The sequence below is a fragment of the Falco punctatus genome (assembly GCF_963210335.1).
Source record: "Falco punctatus genome assembly, chromosome: 14".
In the NCBI taxonomy this organism is placed as follows: domain Eukaryota; kingdom Metazoa; phylum Chordata; class Aves; order Falconiformes; family Falconidae; genus Falco; species Falco punctatus.
Window position 1 is genome coordinate 901,888 of NC_137594.1, and position 20,909 is coordinate 922,796.

Here is a 20,909-nt window from a genome sequence, read left to right on the forward strand (position 1 = left end):
CAGAGGGACCCCTTCCAATTGCCACTTGCCGGGGCAAAGCAGGGCCAGGGGACACAGGGTGAGGCTGGTCACATCCTGTCCTTTTCCCCTGCTGTGTGCACTGATCAAAGGTGCTTCTGGAGCAGGAGGGATAAGGCTTCACATAATGGAAACTGAATTTCTGCTTAAAAAAGAAAAGGTGCTGCTTTGCCAAAACACTCGGCATTCCACACACACATTAACCTGATTACGGAAGGAAGGGTTTTTTTCTTTGTCTCTGCCCTGCTAATAATTTTCTGTCAATTCTGATTTGACTTTAACCTCCCTCCAACCTCTGGTGTGCCCATCTTGCTGGTGCTGTGGCATCAGGAGGTGCCTGGGAGCTGCCCCTGTGCCTCAGCCATGGCAGGGTTTACCCCATGCTGACCTGCTTTCAGCTGAGACGCACCACCCCTGGAGACAGGACGGTGTTGGAGGATGCTCGGGAAACCTGTGGGAAAGGGAAGTGACTGGGAACACCCTCCCCAAGAAGCCCACCTGCCCCAGGCATGCAGCGCCCTGCAAAACGCAGGGCACAATCAAACCAGCGAACATTCAGAAAACACCAGTGATCCCCAAAGCCATGACTTTAACCCCTGCAATTTCCAGCCCATCGTCCAGGCTCTGCGTGGCTCCCTGCCATAGCAGCGGGCTGGCCAGGGAGTGAGCAGGGAGGCCCCCAGTGATCCGTGGGCCCTTGTGGTGCATGTTGGGCAGCCTGGGGATCTGCAGCCTGGCCCTGGACGTGGTGAGGACAGGTCCCCCGGCACGGGGCAAACAGCTGCAGCAGGCGCTGGGCCAGCCCTGCTGAGGGGCTGCAAGAGCTGCTGCTGTGCGCCCGGGCACCTGGGCTGGCACAGAGCTGGGGCAGCCTCCGCCGGGCAGCCCAGCAGCAGCTGGAGGGGACAGGCTGCTCCGCCCGGACACGCAGGGGACTCCGTGGAGCAGGAACGGACATGTGGCAGCGCTGCAGGCTGGGGCTGGCGCTGGTGACTTGAGGAGGCTGGAAGCACCAGGGCTGGCAGGTGTGGGCACCGGGCTAGTGCACGTGTGTGCGAGCGCGCACGTGTGCGCCCAGCCCGGCCAGCAGCCGTTTGGCAGAGAATCCCCTCCCCCATGCTGAGAAAAGGCCCTTTTTTGCTGTGACAATTCAATATAATTGAAAGTTTGCTTAGGAAAGAGAGTCTTTTTAACTGAACATGCTCACAGCTGAATCGATATGAATTATACGGCACAGAAGATGCCTAGGGTATTAAAACATTAATTAAGTAACATCATGCTACCATCTAACCAACAGCACAATACCATTTATAGGTACCGCTATCTTTTCTCTGGGGCGCAGTGTGAAATCTCTCCTCCATCACCGCAGAGGCCGCAGGAGACCTGGAGCACCGCTGGCTGCAGTTCCTCCGCAGCTCAGGCTGGCGCCTTCCCTTGGGGTGCCGTGGCTGCCGCGGCGGGGCGGACGGTGGGCATGGACAGGTGCCTCTGGCCCCGCGGTCCCGCTTCTGGCCCTGGCAGACGCGTGGCAGGGCCCCCGTGGCCACGGGCTTTGTCAGTGGTTTCTGCAGCCCTGCTGGCCCCCCAGCCCCTGCGCCCTGCTGGTGGGTGAGGACCAGCCTCCCCGCCACCCCCGCGGGCCTGCCGGAGCCGCGTGCTCCACCCGCGCACGGTGCCAGCGCCTCTGTCTGAGCTGCCGCACGCAGAGCCGAGCAGAGGCAATGCCCCGCTGCTGTAGCTGGATTAGCTCACTGCATCAGCCCAGGGAACTAATGCACCAGTTCTGCAATATACCAAAATAGAAAGTCATTGGGAGTGAAATCAGTGTCTTCACCACATCCCCTCTGGCAGAGCGTTAATTAAAATGACTCTCTAGTGCTTTAGATCATCAGGTGTACATTGTTAACGAGCTTGGAGGAGAGAATGGGCTCCATATTCGAGCTTGGAGGAGAGAATGGGCTCCATATTCGTAGTTTAAGCGCTGATGGAGTTAACCCTTCACCACTGCTGGCACAGCCCCAGACTGGTGGCAGTTTCTCAGAACATCCGTCTGCATTACAGAAGTCAGCTCTTTTAGCAGGCTTCAGAGGTCATTTAGCAAAGACATTATCGCGGGACCTTGCTCAGTTCAGCAGGGACCTGGCTGCAGAAGTGTCGTGGCTGCAGCTGCTGCTCTCAGGAGAGAGGGTCTATGCGAGCTCCCCATGGGCTGCAGGACCAGCTGCCCCATGGACTGCACTTGCCCTGTGCTCCAGCTGCTCTTCAGCAGCAAACCTGGGCATAGCAGAGAGGCACCTGTAGCACGCAGCAAAACTGGTCTCACTGGAAGCTGGCAGCCGGCAAGGTTTTGGGATTTCTTCTGGCCTTGTTTTAGTCCTCATGATCTGCTGCTTCATGCCCCGGACACCTTTACAAATGCAGCTCATCTGTTATGTGGTGGCACTGACAATGTGCCCTTGATGCCTCAGTTGGATGCCAGGGCCCGCAGCGGGGATCTGCCAGCATCAGCTGGCAGTGGGCGCAGGAAGCCAATACCCATGGCTACTGCCGCAGGAATGGACCCTCTGTAGCACTGACCTGTGTGTCTGCATGCTAGGCTGCACGGTGGCATTGCCGTCACTGTCCCCCATCCCAGGGGCACCCCTGGAGCCAGCTGCTCTGCCTGGACAGGGTGCTGCATGCAGTGGGATGCAGGGCCAGGGCAAGGGGCTCAGCTGCTGGCTGGGTAGCCCAGGAGCAGGGTGGCTCAGCCCTGGCATGGACTAGCCCACAGCTGCTGCGACGTCTGACAGGGCCGTGCACTGGCAGCGGGTGCAGGAGCAAGAGCATCTCCCGAAGGCATACTCCATCTGTAGCCTCCGAGTGCCCCAGGGCCCTGCCTGTCCTACGGGATGTGGCTTGCCCTGGCGTCCAGCTGCTGCACCCAGAGCCCATGCCAGCCCCACGGCCAGCTGTCGGCAGGGCTGGTATGCCAGGCTCCCCTCTGCTGTGCTCCGGGGTGGGATCTCCTGTGGAAAAGCCAGCTGGGGACAACAGGGAGACCAGCGGTGTTTCCTCCTTTGGTGTCAGCACGCACCAGATGTCCTGTGGCACCGCACGCCAGGCTGCCTGGCGTGGACCCCTGGTGGACCTCTGGCCACCTCCCTGGGGCCGCTGGCCAAAGCCCTCGCTCCTGTTGCACTGATGACAGCACCGCGCAGGCTGCACCTGAGGGCAGAGGCACCCTCCAGCTGGGAACTCTGCTCCAAATCCACTGGCAAGGTTACTGTCTGTGGCAGACACCTGGGCACTGCTCTGTTGTTATAAATAACGTGGGTTTTTGGCCTGTGAGAGTGCATGAGTAAGAGCTAAATCTCTTCCTTGTCTTTTAGGTGATGGCAATGAAAGGTTATTAAAAATCACTCCCAGTCTCCTCTTACCAGAATCACAACATGGAAAAACCTTTTTATTTCTGTCAGAGGTTTGCACAATTTCCGCTGATGCACTGCTCTGAACAGAGAGGCTCTTGCAGAGGTTTTTAGTTTGCAGCTTGTGCAGCTACTAGAGGCCGTTTACACCTTTCTGAGCATCAGAGAGGTGCTTTCTCAAGCGTAGCTGTTTTAAACTGGAATTCAACCCAGGAATAAATAGCAACGTTAAATAATAAACTTACAAAACTGCAGGTCTACGAACAACAGAGAAGTCATTAACGTGGCACAGTGCAAACACTGGTGCAAGGGTGACACTGGCGACCCCATTATTACCACAGTCCCGTCAGCTTCTGGAAAACGCAGAATGGATTTTTCCCATTAAAAAAACCCCGAGCCAACAAAGCAGCCAAGAGGCAACCCAGACCGCCACCTGTTTAGGTTTACGCCAGAAGAGCAGCGCCCAAGTCTGGCACCCGACGGGGCAGCCTGGCCCCAGGAGGGTTTTGGGGCACTGAGCTGCAGCGCGCAGCCGGGTGCCATCGCCCTCACCGTGTCAGTCACCGGAGGCGCTGGCTGTCCCCTGTCAGGGCTGCGTGCTGGGGCCAGGGCCTGTCTGGCTTGGGTTGGTTACACCGTATCACCAGGAGTCGTCGGAGCCTTGGCAATTTTGACCTACTTTATTTCACAATTCATGATTTTTTGGAGCTTGAATCAGTACAAGTGTATGTTTTGGATTTTTTTCTTTTTTCCTTATGAAGGTGCACCAGCAACCCGATTATTGACCGTAATGGCTTGCAAGTGGATGTCCTGACCTGCTTCATTAAATAACACTCCTGTACCCTCGCTAGCTGCATGATTTCTTCCCCACAACCTCTGCACTGGCTGGACGACCCTGTGGAGCTCAGGGCCCTGCTCCCCAGGGAGGCAGAGGAAGCCCCTTGCCGTCAGGCAGGGCAGCCCAGGACAGCCATACCAAACAGACTGCTCATCCCACCTGCAATGTTGTGGTTTTTTGGTTTTTTGTGTGTTGTGTCCTGCCCCCACCCCCCCACCCCACCCCCCGCCTTACTTATTGCTGCAGTTATAAATTAAGAGATGAATGGTAGCCCCCACGGCTCTCTTTTGGATGTGGTCCTTATTAATGATTTTCAAGCATTTGCTGCTGCAAGGGGCATTTTTTGGTAAGAGAAGAATGTATTTAACATTCAACGGTTCACCAAGTTTTCCTCCCTGCTCAAGAGGCACTTGAGCAAGCAAAGGGAAGAGCAGTGAGTCAGCCACTTACCTTTCTTACCTTCGTCTCCTTTTGGCTGCATCAGTAGAAGAAAACAGATGGTAATTTTTCATTTCTAGTTTACAGGTTTCAAGATGACCTCAACCCAGAAAGGCATCATGCTTTCCCTTTACCCATTAATTACAGCAGTGTGCCTGGAATTCTTATACAATCATTTAGTAAAATTAAATGCACTTATAATGTCTTTTTCATACACAATGCGTCCTGAAGCCATAATATGAATTGTGCCATTTGGCTCATTACTTCCACTTTAACTTTAATTCGCAGCCTCAGCCCCGGTGCTCTCACCCTGGTGGGCGCCCAGCCCCCCGTGTGGTGTGCGGGGAGGGACGCGGCCACGCGGTGCACAAGGGCATGTGCGTGTGGCCATGCGGCTCTGTGGCAGTGCCCACCTGCTGCGGGGCGCAGAGCTCAGGTGGATGCATGCGTCCTGCCAAGTCACGCCGAGCCGAGCCGCACAGCACACACCCACCCGACACGGACCCTGCACCGCACAAGCGGGGACAGCGGAGACGAGAGCTTTTGCTCATTTTTTTTTTTAATGTATTACAATGAGCAGGAAACATACGTGATGAAATATTTCCAAAGGAGTATATTCAATTACCATCTACAGTCAACTCAACTATGACAACAAAGTCTTTTGTGACAAATTTTTTAAAGTTTTGAAAGTTCCATGTGGTTTCTGTTTCTGTTAGTCTCCATGTATTTTGGTACAGTTCGAGATCAGCATTGTTACAGTAACAAAAAAAAGCTAACAAGACTACATTATAGAAAAACACCAAGAACATCATTTTTGGTTTCACTTGCTCTATTTTTTGTACATTGCAAAGGCTGTTCATATCCCTCTTCACCTTATTTATGCTTTCTGTTCTACCCAAACTCGCCCCCCCCAAAATAAAACCAAAAAAAATAGTCAAAGCTTTGTGTTTCACAGTGGGCAGTATCTCAGCGCCGACAAACCAACCAACCGACCAACTGACTCACCAACCAACCCAATTTCTGTTTCTATTTAAAAGTTTAATTTTTTTTTTTTTTTAAAGCAAAATATATTTCCATGAACAGCGAGTGTGCTGGCTTGTGTCAGCGCCTCCCTCACCCCCCGCCTGCCCCCCTGGGCGTGGGAGGCCCCGACACCCCTTATGCCTCTCTTTATTCTCAATTGTATGAAACTTTGGCCATCTTCACCACTTAAAAAGCTTTTTATTAAAAATAAAACAGAAACCCGCTCAATGCTAAGTTTAAAATCTTTTCCTCGCACCCTGCCCGGCCCTGCTCAGACACTTGCTGGAAAGGCCACGGGTGGGCTCGGGGGGTCACGCAGAGGGTCCCCAGCCCCCACGTCCCGCAGCGTCCGGGGCGGCCAGTGGGGCTCGGGGCTCGGCACAGCGCTGCGGGGCGTGAGGCCAGGGGTCCCGGCGCCTGGGGTCCCGGGGGTCCCAGGCAGGCCCAGCATGGCCGGCAGGGATGGGTGGCTGGGGGTGCAGGTCCCGGTGCCAGCCCCGGGGCAGCCGGGCTGCAAGAGGAGGAGGCAACCTTGCACTAAAAGTCTCTAGAAACATTTAGAAAAAATACAAGGAAATTAATTTATAAAACCTTTTAGTGGGTGGGAAGGAGGAGGGGGAAGAAGGAGAGAGAAATTGCACTATGACCAAGCAATATAATTAAAAAACCGAAACAAACTGAGACAAAACAAAAGGATTTCCAAAAGAGACCTTGCGGAAATTGACAGCTAGTGTTAAATCGTTAACTTGTATCACATAGAGAATCAAAACCAAAACGAACAAAAAAAATTTCTATATGATACAGACAGAGTAACATACAACAGTTAAATGGCAAAAAATATATATATATATATATTTCATAGAATTACAAACAAGATAAAATAATGGAAAACAAAACCTGTACAACTTTAGAATTTAAAAAATGTTCATCTCAAACACGGGGAGAAATACAAGAACTTTTGTTAAAAGAAAACAGTTTGTTAAAACAGCAAAAGCTTTTTGTGTACTTGTTTCCTTTTTAGACACCTTATGCTACAACTGGGTACTGGTAAGAATATTAGATGGTACTCTCTTTAGTATCGTCTACTTAAAAAACAATTAAAAAAGGAATTTGCACTGTGCATTAGCCTAGTTAGAAATATATACAACAGTTCAGGATCTAGTCTTTCATCGAACTAAAACCAAAAATCCATAAAAATAAAAGCGTCCCCCTAGAAAATGAACCCCACGTTCGTCTCTCGAATGCTCCAGTCTCTCGCAGAGTCGACGAACGGCTTCAACACAGGGAGGAGAAGCCCGGAGGCGGTGGGAGGAACCTGCATTCACAGTCTTCGAAGTTCCCTTTTGAAGCAGGAGGAGGATGAAGATGATGGGGAGAAGGCTCTCACACTTTCGGGGCAGAGGAAATGGGGTGGGGCGGGGGGGCAGGAGATTGATTCTGTTGACATTTGGCTACGGAAGTGAAACAGCAAGCATCTATTTGTCTCCAAAATCTACATTTTAGCAGCACAAAGTTTTCCTTTCAAAGTTTGGACCGTGAAAGATGCGTGTGTGCGTGCGTCTGCACGTTCCCCGGGGCAGGGCACGGAGCTGGAGGGGACTCCAGAGCCTGGCAGGTTACGTGCCTGCCCGCACGTGGCTCTGAGCCGCGGCGCTCGCCGCTCCGGTTGCCTACCATGGGAGAGAACTTGGAAAGAGAAACCTGCCTTTTGGTGCGCTGGGTTTTCGCTAAGAGTTGTCTCTCTGCTTGCAGAAGAAGCACAGATAACAACCTGGATACTTTTTTTATTCTTTATTTAAACTTAGACTTGTTTGTTTAAATCAGAAACAAATTCTCAAGTAAAAAGAATCCTTTTTGCTCATTCTGCACCAGTGGTGAAAGGGTATGTCTTTGGATTTTATTTAAAGCATGAATTTTCTTCAGAGAAAAAAAATGTAACAAAACCTTTTTTTAAAAGAAGGAACAGAGTGCAGCCTAATTACACAAACAGAAACAAATGCTTATAGTTTAGGAACAGAGTCTTTGAAGCATTTACAAAATGAGGAAAAGAGGGGAAGAAAAAAAACCAAGGAAAAATGGAAAATAAGAAAGAGATAAGTGCACAAGGGTAACAGACATAGGTAAATCGTATGTATACGCCTTAAAAAGTTTCAAACCCCCAACAAAAAATATTCTGCAAGGGATCCTACTGACCCCCCAAAACCCTTTGAACTTCTTTCTTTAGTTTTTATAAAATAATTATGCAACCACCCTCTAAGAAATGAAGGTAGCGACCATAATTGGAAGATTACAGGATGGGGGAATGGGGAGTAAAGGTACAAAGGGGAGAAAAGCTTAGGCGAGTCAATGGATTGCAATCTATCTGGCTAGGAATGAACAAGACAACATCAAATGAGAAGCCGTCAGCTGGACCATACAAAAGCTAAATGTACACAAAAGGGTTTTTTCTTTTAAATCTACCATACTGCTTCAGTTCATTTCCAATGCAACAATCTACTCAACACCAAAAATGGTCATATCTATCATAAATACAGAAAGTCAGTTGTTTTAAAACTTATTTTTTAAGCTCCGAGTCCTCAACACTCTTTGTGTGGTTTTTTTTTTTTTTTCTGAAAAGTGGGAGTGCTTAACTTTTCCCCTTGAAATTGGCTTCAGCAGAAAAGCTACCCTTAAAATCCCCGAAAAGCTAAAGCAGTTCACATTGTTTTTCTCTTGAATACTTTCTGCCCATTTTAAATTAACAAAGCAAAACAAAAAAAAAAAAAAAAAAGGAAAAAAAAAGAAAAAAAATCCTTTTCTGGAACAAAACCAAACCAAACCAAAACAAAAACCCCAAAACAAATGAAAGAAATTATATATATATATATATATATATAAAACAATGATTCTGAAAACAGAACAAAGTGTGAGCGATTGACCTGAGAATAAAAAGACATTACATTTCTTTTTTCTTTTAGCAAGCCATTGGTATCTGAATGCTAAGATAGCAAGAAATTTAAAACTGTAACAAGGTGGGCTGCTTTCCCATACAGTGCATGCCGGCCTCTGCTGTGCTATCGACGTGGGGCGTTATTGAAAAGGGGCAATATACAAGGGGCTCAAGCTCCGAAGACAGTAAGGAGGCAGCACGGGCTTTCGTCTCCCAGACCAACAGTACCTTCGAAAGGACAAATGTAACAGTTTTGTTTTTTTTTTTTCTTTTTTAAGTTTTATTTTATTAAAAGGAAAGGAAAAAAGAAATGTAAAACCCACCGGCATCGTTATATGGGAAAACAACCCACGCTTTTTTCTTTTTTCTTTTTTTGGTTAGAAGCTTTGGAATTGCAGTTAGTCTATTTTTGAAATTGGTTTGTTATTAACTTTTTATTTAAATTCATTTTCATTGTTCATCTTCAAAGCTTACAATCTGAAGGTGTCCATTCCTACGCTAGCTAGACCACTGTCCTTAGGGCAGCCGGGGTCCCGGGGCCCCTCTGCCGGGCTCGCCGGTCCATCTGACTTTTGGCTAAGATCCGTGTCAGACTCCTCCGAATAGTCGTCTGTTGGCATCGAGGGCTGAACCCCTGAGGTGCTGCATGAACTTGAGGTAACCGTTGAAGATGAGGAGAGAGGAGGGAAAGGCGGCGGCGGCGGCTTCCCGGGCGGGGCGCGGGGGGCCGCCGGGGGCCAGGGCTTTCTGGAGGCGTGGGGGGAAGCCGGGGGGGGCCGGGGGGGCGGGGGGCTGTCGTTTGAGTGAGCGGCCGACTGCGAGGTAGATGCGGTGCTGGGGTCGGGGGGGCAGGCAGAGTGAGGTAATAGACTGGGGTGCTCTTTGGCGTTTCTTGCTGCTCTTGTGATTGTTCGGTGTTTGTGCGGGGCTGACTCGAGATGCTGACTGAGGGCTTCGTCCCCACACACCGTGCTCTCGCACGCCACGCACTGGTACGAGCCGCTGCCCTGGCTGCTGCCGGTGGGCACGTGAAGCACCATCTCTTGCAGGTTCACCACGGACTGGCCGAAGAAGCAGAGGGACTTCAGGTGGTTGCTGGCCGCCTCCTGGTCGCCGAAGCCCGCCTGGCACTTGCGGCAGACCAGCTTGTACTGCACCTTCGGGACGATGAAGGGGTCGCAGAGGGAGTCCGCGCCCTTGCCTTCCGCTTCGGGCTCTTCTGGGGGTTTGGGCAGGAGGGGGGACACCTCGCGGGGTGCGTTCTTCTGCTCTTCTTGCTTGGGGGGTTCTTTGGCAGGGTCTTTGTCCGGGGTGGCAGCCCCCGCGGGGACGGGGGTTTGGCTTCCTTTGGGCTGCTGCGCTTTCTGCTGCTGCTGCTGCGCCTGCCGCTGCTGTTGCTGCTGCTGCTGCAATGCCTCCTGCAGACTCTGCTGGTATTGCTGGTACTGCTGCAGCAGGGAGCTGGGGGACAGCCCCAGCAACGCCTGCGACAGTGCGGGGCTGTAGGGGAACAGCCCCTCCATCCCATACATGGGCTGCAGGTACCCGCTCTGCAGGGTGCCAGGGATCTGCGGGGCGTAGTAGGGGGAAAAGCCAGGGACGAAGTAGGGAAGGAACTGGCTCGTCAGCAAGGTGGTGGGGTCCGAATTCAGGGCAGCCTGCAGCGCCTGGAGCTGGGTGGGCTCCACCGCATACTCCATGGTGGGCAGTGGGGCCGAGAGGGCGCCCACTGGCGCCTCCCCCTTCTCCTTCTTGGGCCCTGGCAGAGGGTCCCCCTTCCCCTTGGGTGCCTTCTCCTTCTCTTTTGCTTTCTCGCTCTCCTTCTCCTTGCGCTGTGGCGGGGGCGGCTGCTGCGGCTGCGGGGTCGTTGCCGGTGGCTGCTGCGGGGCCACGGCCGCCGTGGCTTGTGCCGGGGTGGGCGAGCTCAGTGCGGCCGGGGGCTGCTTATTTGGTAATCCAGAGGTGGGTAGGCCGGGCGAAGGGACGCTTGTGCTGGGCAGGCCCATTAGGTTAGGTTTGGGAGAAGTTAAAGCTGCAAGAGGGAAGAAAGAGAGGTAAGGAGTCACTTGGCAGGCAAGAAAGCACCGGGTAGGGTGACCCCAGGCCACCCCACAACTGCCCCCGAGCCGCCGTCTCCTCTGCATGAGGCAACACCTGGGCCGTGCTCACGCACTGCAGCAGCGCGGGTGGGAGAGCCCATCCACTGCTCCTGCTTCCTCTGGGACAACCGCCCCGCTCCCCAGGGCCCCGTGTGCCACGGGGACGTGCCTCGTCAGGTCCCACCACCCACGGCCGCTTGGCCACGCTGCCTGACAGCACCAAACACGGTACCCACCGTCCAACTGGGATGCTCTGCACAGCTGCTGTTTTACTGACTCCTCTGAAATTCCTGAATGATCACCAGCTGATGTCAGGGACAGGCACTTCTCCCACATCTGCACTGACTGGTCCTTTGGTCAAAGGACTCCAGCAGAAGGAAAGTGCTAAGCAAACAGCCGTAATGCTAGATACTGCCAATCTCATTAAAAGCTCCACAGATCAGAAAGCCCTGCTGATGGCAACTGAAGAGGACTGAACAGGCTAAATCTAAGCTATTTTGTCTTTATTAGGCTGATGCTCACAAATCTCTGATGCAACCCCTTCCTTCCTTCCTTCCAACATGAGGCTTTGGGTACACAGCTTCTGAGCAATTTCAGAGTTTACATGGTATTCAGACATCTCCCCTAGGCATGAACGTCATGTTTTGGGTGGAATTAAAAGCATCGAGATGCTTCCTCTACAAAGGAGATGGATTAATGGTGGAACGTGAAGTCTGCCCATCTTCCCAACAGCAGGAATAGCCAGTAACAACACAGTCCCCTGGTGCCGATTTCTCTTCTCACAGCTGACAGCAGCTTGGGGCAAGAGGAGTGTGGCTCGTAGAGTCACATCCATTTATCATGTCCACTGCAGTTGGCAAACGTGCTCCTAAAAAGGAACATTGTGCTTGGGAAGTCCCTCAGTGACATTTGGGGAAAATAAAAACGAAACAAACCTCTACCGTTCTGCCGGTGCAGCCCCATATGCTCCGAGGCTCTGGAGCCGGGAACCTGCTGCAGCACCCACCCCTGCTGCAAAACCAGCCAACAAGTCCAACCTGTCACCAGCAAAGCGCGAGCCCTTACAGCTGCGACGGTAAGTGCTCAAAGGCAGTCTGAGGATGAACGACTGCAGGACTAGGAATGGACGCAGGGGCACGGTAACTCCTATTTTAGGTTGTCCCTCTTCCGTGAAACACCCAGTGGGAGAGGAGAGGAGAGGAGAAACTGCTCCTTTTCGGCGGTGGCTTGGGGCATGGTGGCAGCTTAAAGTGTTTTCCAAGGGGAAGCACGCCTGCAGGGACCCGCTGTGCATAGGGCAGGTGGTGACTCCTGGCAGGTAAATTCAGCTGCTGTGGAGTGAAGGCAATGTAAAGACGGGCTGGGGCCAACAGCTCTGAGCTGCAGCTGCCCCACGGATCCTGGTGAGGTCTCAAATAATCAAAATCAATTCTGAGGAACAAGTGTGGGCACCCTCAACCATCTCATCCCTGCTGCTAGCAGGCACCCGAATCCTGGGTCCTGGACCAGAGAAGATGGCAGGACCAGGGACAGAGGCTGTGGGAGGGAGCACAAAATACAAGTTCTGTGCAGACACATGCTCCTCGGGCTTCTGGACACCACGGCCCTGGCTGCTGCCTGTACAGTTGTATCACAAGAGCCTATCACTTCACCATGCCCTGTAAAGCTGGCATAGCCCAGAAGGAATCCACACTTGTGAACATACAGCACAGGAACTGCCTTCCTGCAGCTCCATGCTCTGAGTAGCAGCAGGTAGCCAAGGTGAGTGGAGCACTCACCAAAAGCTGGCCGCACTGCATCCTGCGATGAACAGCTCATGTGCCTGCAGTGCTGCATTCATCCGCTGATACTGGCACCCTGCACCCGGTGCTGGTCTTCCCAGCAAAGGGCAGGAGACAAAGCCACTGTGGCTCTGCAGAGGCCAGCCTGGAAGGAGCCCCGTGGGAGGGCGGCCAGAGCCGGCAGAATGCAGCAATGGCTGGTGCAAAGCCCTTCTGAAACCTGCATCTGCTCCTGATGTGGTATGGAAACAGTAGTGATCTGTGAAGGTATGAAGTGGACCTCCATGCAGCGGCCTTATAGATTTCAGATAAGGGCATATTATGGATAGATGCCATTGAAACTGTGCTCCCTAGCTGAACAGTCCCCGAGAGGTTCAAGCGCAGGAGCGGCAGCTAATTCATAACATTCCTGGATGCACAGCCTTATCTGCTTCGACAGGCTTTGAGCTGAGATGGCCTGACCTTTGGAGCTTTATCTAAAGGCCACAAATTGTCTGTTTGACTTTCTGAATAGCTTAGTCCTGCCTAGGCAGTCCCTGATCGCTTTTAACATTCATAGTACGTAGCCCCATCTCCCCAGGACACATACTGATCTTTGAAGTAAAAAAAAAAATAAAAAATTAGATGTTGTTGTAAATTTGGGGTACCAAGTAAACAGCACAGAGCTATCTGTGGTAGGCTGACAATGTGATTTGCCAAAGAGATCCTCTTGGCTTGGTTCTGGCCTCTGAAACGAGATCTTCAGTAAGAACAGAAGTATCACACGAAAAAGCCCTGGCACACCCCCCCCCTTCAGGCACGTAGCTAGGACTAGATTCAAGAAGCAGGAATGGACAATAGTCCTGAACAGAATAATTTCTAACAGCACCTGTTTTAAAATGGTTTAATTATGATGACCTATACTACAGCTATAGTTAAGAATGATTTTACTTTCGCTTTGGGGGTCATGGGAAGAGTCCTGTAACTACACAAAAAAAGCCTTGCGGAGGCCCTAGCTCCCAGCAGAAAGCTCTTCCAGATCCCCAAAAAACTGATCTTCTCTGCTCTGATAGGACCTTCTGACACAGATATCAGCAACCATGCTACAAGGTAATCTTCTCTGCTGCTTTCATGGGAAAAAGGATCTTGACTCCAAGAAAGCGTGTAATTTTTGGAAAGGCCAGAACCCAACAAATACAGGGAGATTTAACTTTTTTTCATTTTTCAGAGACGAGCATTAACGGAGAAAAAGGTGAACACAGCCACTTCCATGGGGAAAGAATGATGCCTATTTTGAGTCAAGGGTCTCTAGTGCTCTCCTTCAGGGTGCTACACCCAATGCCACTGCAACTACACACAAACTTCGGGTGCTAGCGATGTGACTTACAGCGAGCAGCTCGCAGCCAGTTCCCCCTGTGAATGTCCTATGAGTTGGTCAAGTTACACAGAGCTGCTCACACCAGCTACTATCCTTTTGTCTAAGGCTTTGATTTGCTTATCTGAAGATTTACCTCCTGGATAACAAAAGATGATGACAATTTTATTAACGTGACAGAACCATGTTACCCGGCAGCATCTGCACCCAGTTTTTCAATCTGTTGAAAAAGGAACCTCAGAGTCAGCCTACTGAATAGAAGCAGAAAGCCTTCTTGGAGATTGATAGCACTCCAGTCAGAAGACAGGTAGATACTCAGATCCTATTTAGGCTTCACATCATGGATTATATAACTCATCATTAGCCGATCAGTTCACTACAATAAGAGAAAGTTAACTGTTCTGGACACTGTCTTAACAGTGGTAGACCTGTATTGCTGCTGTGTAGAAAACAAAGGTGTACGGTGTAACCATACCAGGCGTTACAGTGTCACAGGCTTTCCAGCCCAAGACAGACTCAGCCTGTTGCCGAGACAAGACACTGGAATTGGTTCCTGGGATATCTCTGGAAATGTAGAGCGGCCCTGGTGAAAGTCAGCTCCAAGAGGGATCATCAGAAGTAAACAGAGAGGTCTGCCAAGTGAAAGCAAGTCTAGAGAACATCAATTGCTCTGTCAAGAGTGGCAACTCAAGATACAGGCATGTCTCTGGGGTGTCATGGATGCAGCAGGGGTGAAATGAAGCCTTTGGATCAAGTTTTCTATGTCACTGCTAGTCTACTGAGCGGTACTGTCCACTGTCATTGTTTGCTACACATCTCATACTTTCCATCTGTCCACCAGGTACAAGAGAAAGGAGATCCTCAAAGACCAAATTCCAATATCTGGGATTAGGCCACCCAAAGGGCTATCCCAAATTTCATTTTTATGTAGTATTGTTAAGAAAAATCTTATTCAAATACCAAGTAGATCTGTCCCATAACTACACTGTTGTTTGTTGAGCAGGTACTTTCAGGTTGTGTCCAGCCATTACTCAAAACCCAATCCACAGGTGCCTTGGGATTTGTCCTGGACGTCACCGTAAGGGTGTTACGTAAAGATGCTCCAGGTGTCTGTCACCAGTGCTACCAGGCACATCACACTTTTCCCTAGAAATGGTTCAGAGTTATTTAAAACTTGGGATGGCACTACGTAAATGGAATTTGTAACAACAGGAAAGGTATAATGAACAACAAATTCAGCATGTTAGTCCTACTCCTGTTCTGTTTGATAAATCCTTTATTTACCGTTTTCTGGAAGGTGCTTTGGAAATTTTAGTCTGTGCTAATGAAACAGAGATACACAGCATGTCTAGACCTTGCTGCATTTCAGACTTTGCTAGAAAATCTGAGTTCAGGAATTAAAGATAAGATACCTATTGCTTATTTGCTGTCAAACAAATATGCTCAACTAAGGGGCTGGGTATCCTGTTATTAGTCATTCGGAAGGAAACACCTGCCTGGGCTAAAGATGCATCAAGTTAAGCTGTGCCTCTAAGCAGTGTGATAATATCTGTACCCACCTGTGTTGGATGGAGTGAAGCCTGGTAAGGATGGGCTGTTGAGGCCTGGGAGCAAGACTGGAGGGATGCCCTGTAGTGCTGGGTATGCAGCAGGAAGGTTAAGAGCTTGCAGGGGGGTGTTATCAAACATGCCCTGCTGTTGAGCTGCCAGACCAAGAACCTCATTGGCTTTTTTGATCCGGTCCAGCTCCTGCTGAGCCATCAACTGACGTACAGTAGCTGGGTCAAAATACTCCTTTTCCTTATCCAACTGGCTTCCAATGGTTTCTTTAACTTTGGAGATATGCTGTTGAGAGAAGATATGGTCACGTACAGACAGTCGAGCACTGTACTTGATGCCACACAAAGTGCACTCTGTTTTGGGTCCCTCGTAACTTGTTTGGTTTATACCAAAATGCTTGGCCATGCTGAGTTTGGACTTCTTCTCCTTTGCCCTAGCATTCTGGAACCAGACCTGAACAACTCTCTTTGGCAGTCCAATGTCATTGCCCAGGACCTCACACTCCAGCATGGTAGGTGTCCTGTAGTCATTAAAGCATGACTTAAGAACTTTTAGCTGGAGATTAGTCATCTGAGTGCGAAAGCGTTTCTGTCCGGGTCGATCCCCGCTCTCTCCAGACTTGCTGGCTGAACCACTTGCGCCAGGGCTGGGTGAGCAGGGGTCTGCAAGGCTGGATGTTTCGCTATAGTCCACAGTACCTTCATTGTCGTACTCTTTGCTGTAGAAGCTGGGAGCTGGGCTGACCAGGCCAGAAGACAGCCGATCTTCATATTCAGACATTGCTATCATGGCAGCTTTTGTCAGACCTTCGCTGGGTCCCGATGCTGATTTGGTTTCGGTTGCAATCCCTGTTGCACTATCGTTGTCTGCATTCCCTTCATCTCCTGTTGTAGTGTCTGTGATTGCAGTGTTGACAGACGAGCAGTCATCGTTGTCCAGCTTTGTTTGGTCAAAGCTCAGATTGACCGAGGACATGGAGGGACTCTCAAAGTCTTCTATCCCTTCCACCTTAATGGAGGATGGACTCAGCAGAGTTCGAGGTGACAGTTCCATGCTCTTGTTCACTGGCGAAAGAGGAACACTCTGCCCATCACTGCTAGTTGGTGGCATGTGGGAAAAGCTTGCTCCATCAAAGATGTCTCCCTTCATCTGGAGTCCCCCATCACAATCTAAGAGCATAGCAGACAATGTCAAGTTGTATCCGGCTCTCTTGGCCTCATGCCAGTGACGGGATCGGATATGAGCTTCAAGAGCTGTCTTCGCTTTAAAGAGAGCTCGGCAGAAGGGACACCGTCTATGGGCTTGGGCAGGCCCTACAGCTCTGAACTGCCCCTTCCTTTCCCGTGCACGGGTGTTCTGAAACCAAACTTGCACCACGCGTTTCTTCAAGCCCACTTCATGTGCAATGTGATCCAACATTTTCCGTGTTGGGTTGGAGTCGAGCAAGTATTTCTGATAAAGAATTTCCAGCTGCTCTGGGGTAATGGTTGTCCTTAGACGTTTATCCCTTTGCGGTTCTTCTCCTCCAGTCCCACTGTCATTTTCCCCAGGGCTTGCACTGGCCTTTTCCTCCAGCTTCCTCTTCAGTGTGTTCATTGTGGATGTTGGAGTTGAGGGTGAAGTGGCTGAGCTTGCTGGGATCTGTGGTAACGTTCCAGACAGCAGCTGGCTCGCCAGTAGGGGATTACTGGGATCAAAAAGCATGAACGGCATATCCAGCGTTCTGTCCAGGAACGGGGGGTGGATAAACTGGTTCTGTGCACTCAGGAAATGAAGCTGCTGATGCTCCTGCCAATGCTCAAAGGAAGGAAATGCCAGCTTACACTGGTCACACTGGTATGGGATTAGCTGAGGAGGTAGGTTTGCCAGCTGTTGAGGGGTGGATGTGTGAATGGGTTTGAGGGAAAGATGTGACAGCTGCGATGGACTTGGGCTTGACTGTGACAAGGAGCACTGAGGGGGCTGAGGAGGGGGAGGTGGCTGTTGCAATGAAGAGGGGGAGGATAACTGTGAAATCTTTTGGTGTGCTGAACTTGTCTTTTGTTCTCCTTGGTCCTGTTGCTGCTGAGACTCTTGCTTTGGTTGCATTTGCTTCTCTTGAGTTTGGTTTTGCTGTGTACTTGGAGGTTCAGACTGCTTTGGTTTCTCATCTGTAGCTTCTACTTTAGAACTATAGGTGGAGGAATCATCTGCCTCTGCTGTGAGTTGCAGAAAAGCTGAGGAGGTTGCATTGGCTGAAGATGTAGGTGTGCTGTAAGCTTGCGAGGGCATTGGTGTGCTGCAGGAGGAACTGGTTGGAGTCAAGAGCTCCATTGCATCCATAGAGTCTTCATTCTGGCTATCATCCTGTCCATCCTCATCCTCATCTTTGTAACAAAGCTTTTTCTGGTGTTTAATGAGATCAAAAATGCGCTGAAAGACTAGACTGCACTTTTTGCATTGGTAGTTCAAGTTGCTTGTTCTAATATACCTGTCATTTGTAAGCTCCCGTCGTTCCCCGTCCTTGCCTTCTCCCTGATTCTCATAGTTTTTCCTAGCTTTTTGACGGGCATTCTGGAACCACACCACTATAACACGCGTTGGGAGGTTCAGCAAGTTAGAAAGCTGCTCAAATTCATCATCCTTTGGATAAGCATTGGCATCAAAGAAATCCTGCAGGACTCTGAGTTGGTAGTCAGTAAAGCGTGTCCGGGAGGATCGCTTGCTTCCCCAGTATTCCTGCTTTTGAGGTTCTGGAGAAGGAGGCCGTGAGTCTATCTTCAGTTCTTCCAGGCTGGTAATTGGAGGATTACTGAAGTTGTATGGGGAATCCTTGTTGCGCTGGCGTTCTTTGAAAAGAGTGTTTCTGAACCAGTGCTTGATCACTTTCTGGGGCAATCCAGATTTGTCCGCCATCTCTTTGATCTGCTCCTCACTTGGGGAATTGTTAATATCAAAATACTGCCGAAGCACTCTGAGCTGGTCGTCGGTGATCCGTGTCCGTGGCCTCTTGTTCTGCTGCTGCTGGAGAAGGCTAGGGTTGAGCTGATGCTGGTACAACTGGGCCAAGTCGGCAGGCAGAGGGTCTACAGGACCCAGCTGGGGTGGCAGCTGCGCAGGTAGTGTTTGTAGTGGCATGGTTTGCATCATAAGTGGTGAAAAGATGGGCAGCTCCATCGGCATGGAGAGCTGGGTGAGTGGCACAGACGGCTGGGCTGGTGCGATTGTAGGAGAGGTAATTGGTGGGGCAGAAGTAGGAATGGTAGGAGTAGAAGCCGGCTGAGGAGGTGCTGGAGGGAGCGGAGGTGGGGGTGGCGGAGGTGGGGGTGGTGGCTCTGGAGTCTGAGGCCTTAGTGGGTACAGTTTGTCATAGTGTTCTCTGTATTGTTTGGCAAATCTCTCTAACTGCTTGAAGGGAAAGTAATGTTGGTGAACATGCTCTTGGTGGCTCTTCAGGATGAGGATGTTTGAAAAGAACTTGCCGCATGTATCACACTCGAGCTTTTCCAAGTTCTCACCTTGTTCTGTCTTCCCATTTTTCTTTTGCACCTTCTGCTTGTTCTCGTTATACTGAATGACAAGCTCGAAGCCAAAGTTTTCCAGCAAGGCTTTTGTGGCATTCCCTCTTGCATCAGAGGCAATACGCGGAGGCAGCAAGGAAGGCTCCGTACTACTGCCTGGTACAAAGTCCTTCTTCTCTTTGGGCTTCAAGTTATCAGGCAGAGTCTCCTTAGATGCTCCATTGTTGTCTCCCCTCTCTGCACTTTCCCTTTCCCGGGAGGTTTCTTTTTCTTTCTCCTTCACTACGGATTTATTCTTCTTCTCAGAGTGCTGGCTCTGCTGTATAAGGACGGAGTGGGGTTGTGACAAGGACAGCTGACCTTGCTGCTGCTGTAAGAGCTGGGGATGGCTCTGCTGAGGGAGCTGAACCTGAGCCTTCAGGTCCTCCAGCAAACTTGGACCTGTACCAGTCAATGTCAGCGCACCACTGGTGACAGGCAGACTAACTTCTGGATTGAGCTGGAACTCGGCACTGGGGATGTAGAAAGGAAATAAAAGATGCTGCTGTTGTTGAAGCTGCAGAAGGGTTTCAGTGGTCATCGGAAAGTGCGGCAAAAGTGCTGGGTTGAACAGCTGAGACTGCAGGAGAGCAGCTTGCTGCTGCAGTTCTTGTTGCAGGTGGGCCTGGACTTGGGCCTGCGCCTGTGCCAGGGTTTGAGCTTGCTGCTGCTGCTGCTGCTGCTGCCTGGATGCAATCATGTCTGCCAGCTTCTTCCGGTTTACCTCTTTGGGCTCTGAAGGGGAGGCGATGTTAGTGCTTACGGGGTTACCTAAGGGGGGAATTCCCCCAGTGTCGCTGGATACCTGGTTGAGCAGGCTAGGAATGGGAGCTGTGCCCGAATTACTTGTGTTGGTGGTTGTGAAAGTATTACTGTTGCTAGTGCTCACTGGACTTGGTGTGGATGAGCCCAAAGAGAGACTGCTGCTGTTGCTGTTGCCAGCACCGTTACTGCTGCTGCTGCCCCCAGCCGCCTCCAGCTTGGCAGCACGAGCTTTGGTTTGGTGCAGGACAGACCTCATGTGGATCTCCAAGGTTGAGCTCTGACTGTAGGCCACGTTGCACGTGTTGCACTTAAAAGGTTTGTTGTCTGGGCTGCTGGTAGGTTCGGGCTGCCCAGTAGCAGACTCTTGGAGGGCTCTTTTCAGTTTATGCAGATGAGAAACTGAATTGTAATGGACCAGGAGGATGTTCTTTTGCGTAAAAGACTCCTTGCAGACCGTGCACTTGTAAGGGCGAGACGGATCTAGAAATTTCTCCATAGTGAAGTTCGGGCCCTTCCTGAAGGGTAAGGCCCTCTTCGGTTCTGAGCCAGAGTCCTCTTGCACTGACCCCGAATCGCTACCTGTCGGGCTCTGCTTATCTTCCAGGTCGCTCTCCTCCTCCTTATCTTCCTCAACTATTATAGTGTGGTCTTCTGAAAGTGAAGGATCACCCATAGCGAGAAGGTCTCCGTTGACCAAGAGGCCACCATACAGCTGCTGAATGTCGGCCTCACTCAGCTCCAGATGGCTGGTTTCCAGGTGCTTCTTCAGGGCCTGGAAGGTTCGGAAGCTGCGCTGGCAGAGGCAGCACATCGTGGCCGCCCGGATGACGTGGTACTGGGAATGGAGCTGCAGCTTCTCAATGGTTTTGAATGCCAGGCTGCACTGGTTGCAACGGTACTTGTAGACGTGGCGATCAGACACCGGCAGTTGAGGCCGCTTTGCGTGAACTTCATTGAAGTGTGTCTGCAGGGCCGCTGAGCTCTTGAACACCTGGTTGCAGCCCTTCTTCCAGCAGAGGAAGCCGGAGTCCTCCCTGGCAGAGCTCTGATCGGCCGGAACGGGCTTAGGATCTCCGCTGTGCTCTGTGCTCTCCGATGGCAAAAGACTCTTTCCCGAGTCCTCAGAGATCTCTGTGAAAACAAAATTAGAGCAAACCT

At 50.9% G+C, this 20,909-nt stretch overlaps 1 protein-coding gene across 3 annotated transcripts in view; it reads right to left on the minus strand.

Moving 5' to 3' along the window:
- Positions 1-7,599: 7,599 nt before the first annotated feature.
- The window catches only part of ZFHX3 (zinc finger homeobox 3), a 269,024-nt gene continuing 255,714 nt past the window's right edge, over positions 7,600-20,909 (minus strand). For all 3 annotated transcript variants that reach the window (XM_080365094.1, XM_080365093.1, XM_080365092.1), the window contains 2 exons: positions 15,447-20,882; positions 7,600-10,685 (listed from right to left, as the gene is read on the minus strand). In XM_080365094.1, coding sequence (XP_080221220.1) covers positions 9,124-10,685; positions 15,447-20,882 — 6,998 coding nt within the window. In that variant the 3' untranslated portion in view covers positions 7,600-9,123. The remainder of the gene's footprint in view (positions 10,686-15,446; positions 20,883-20,909) is intronic.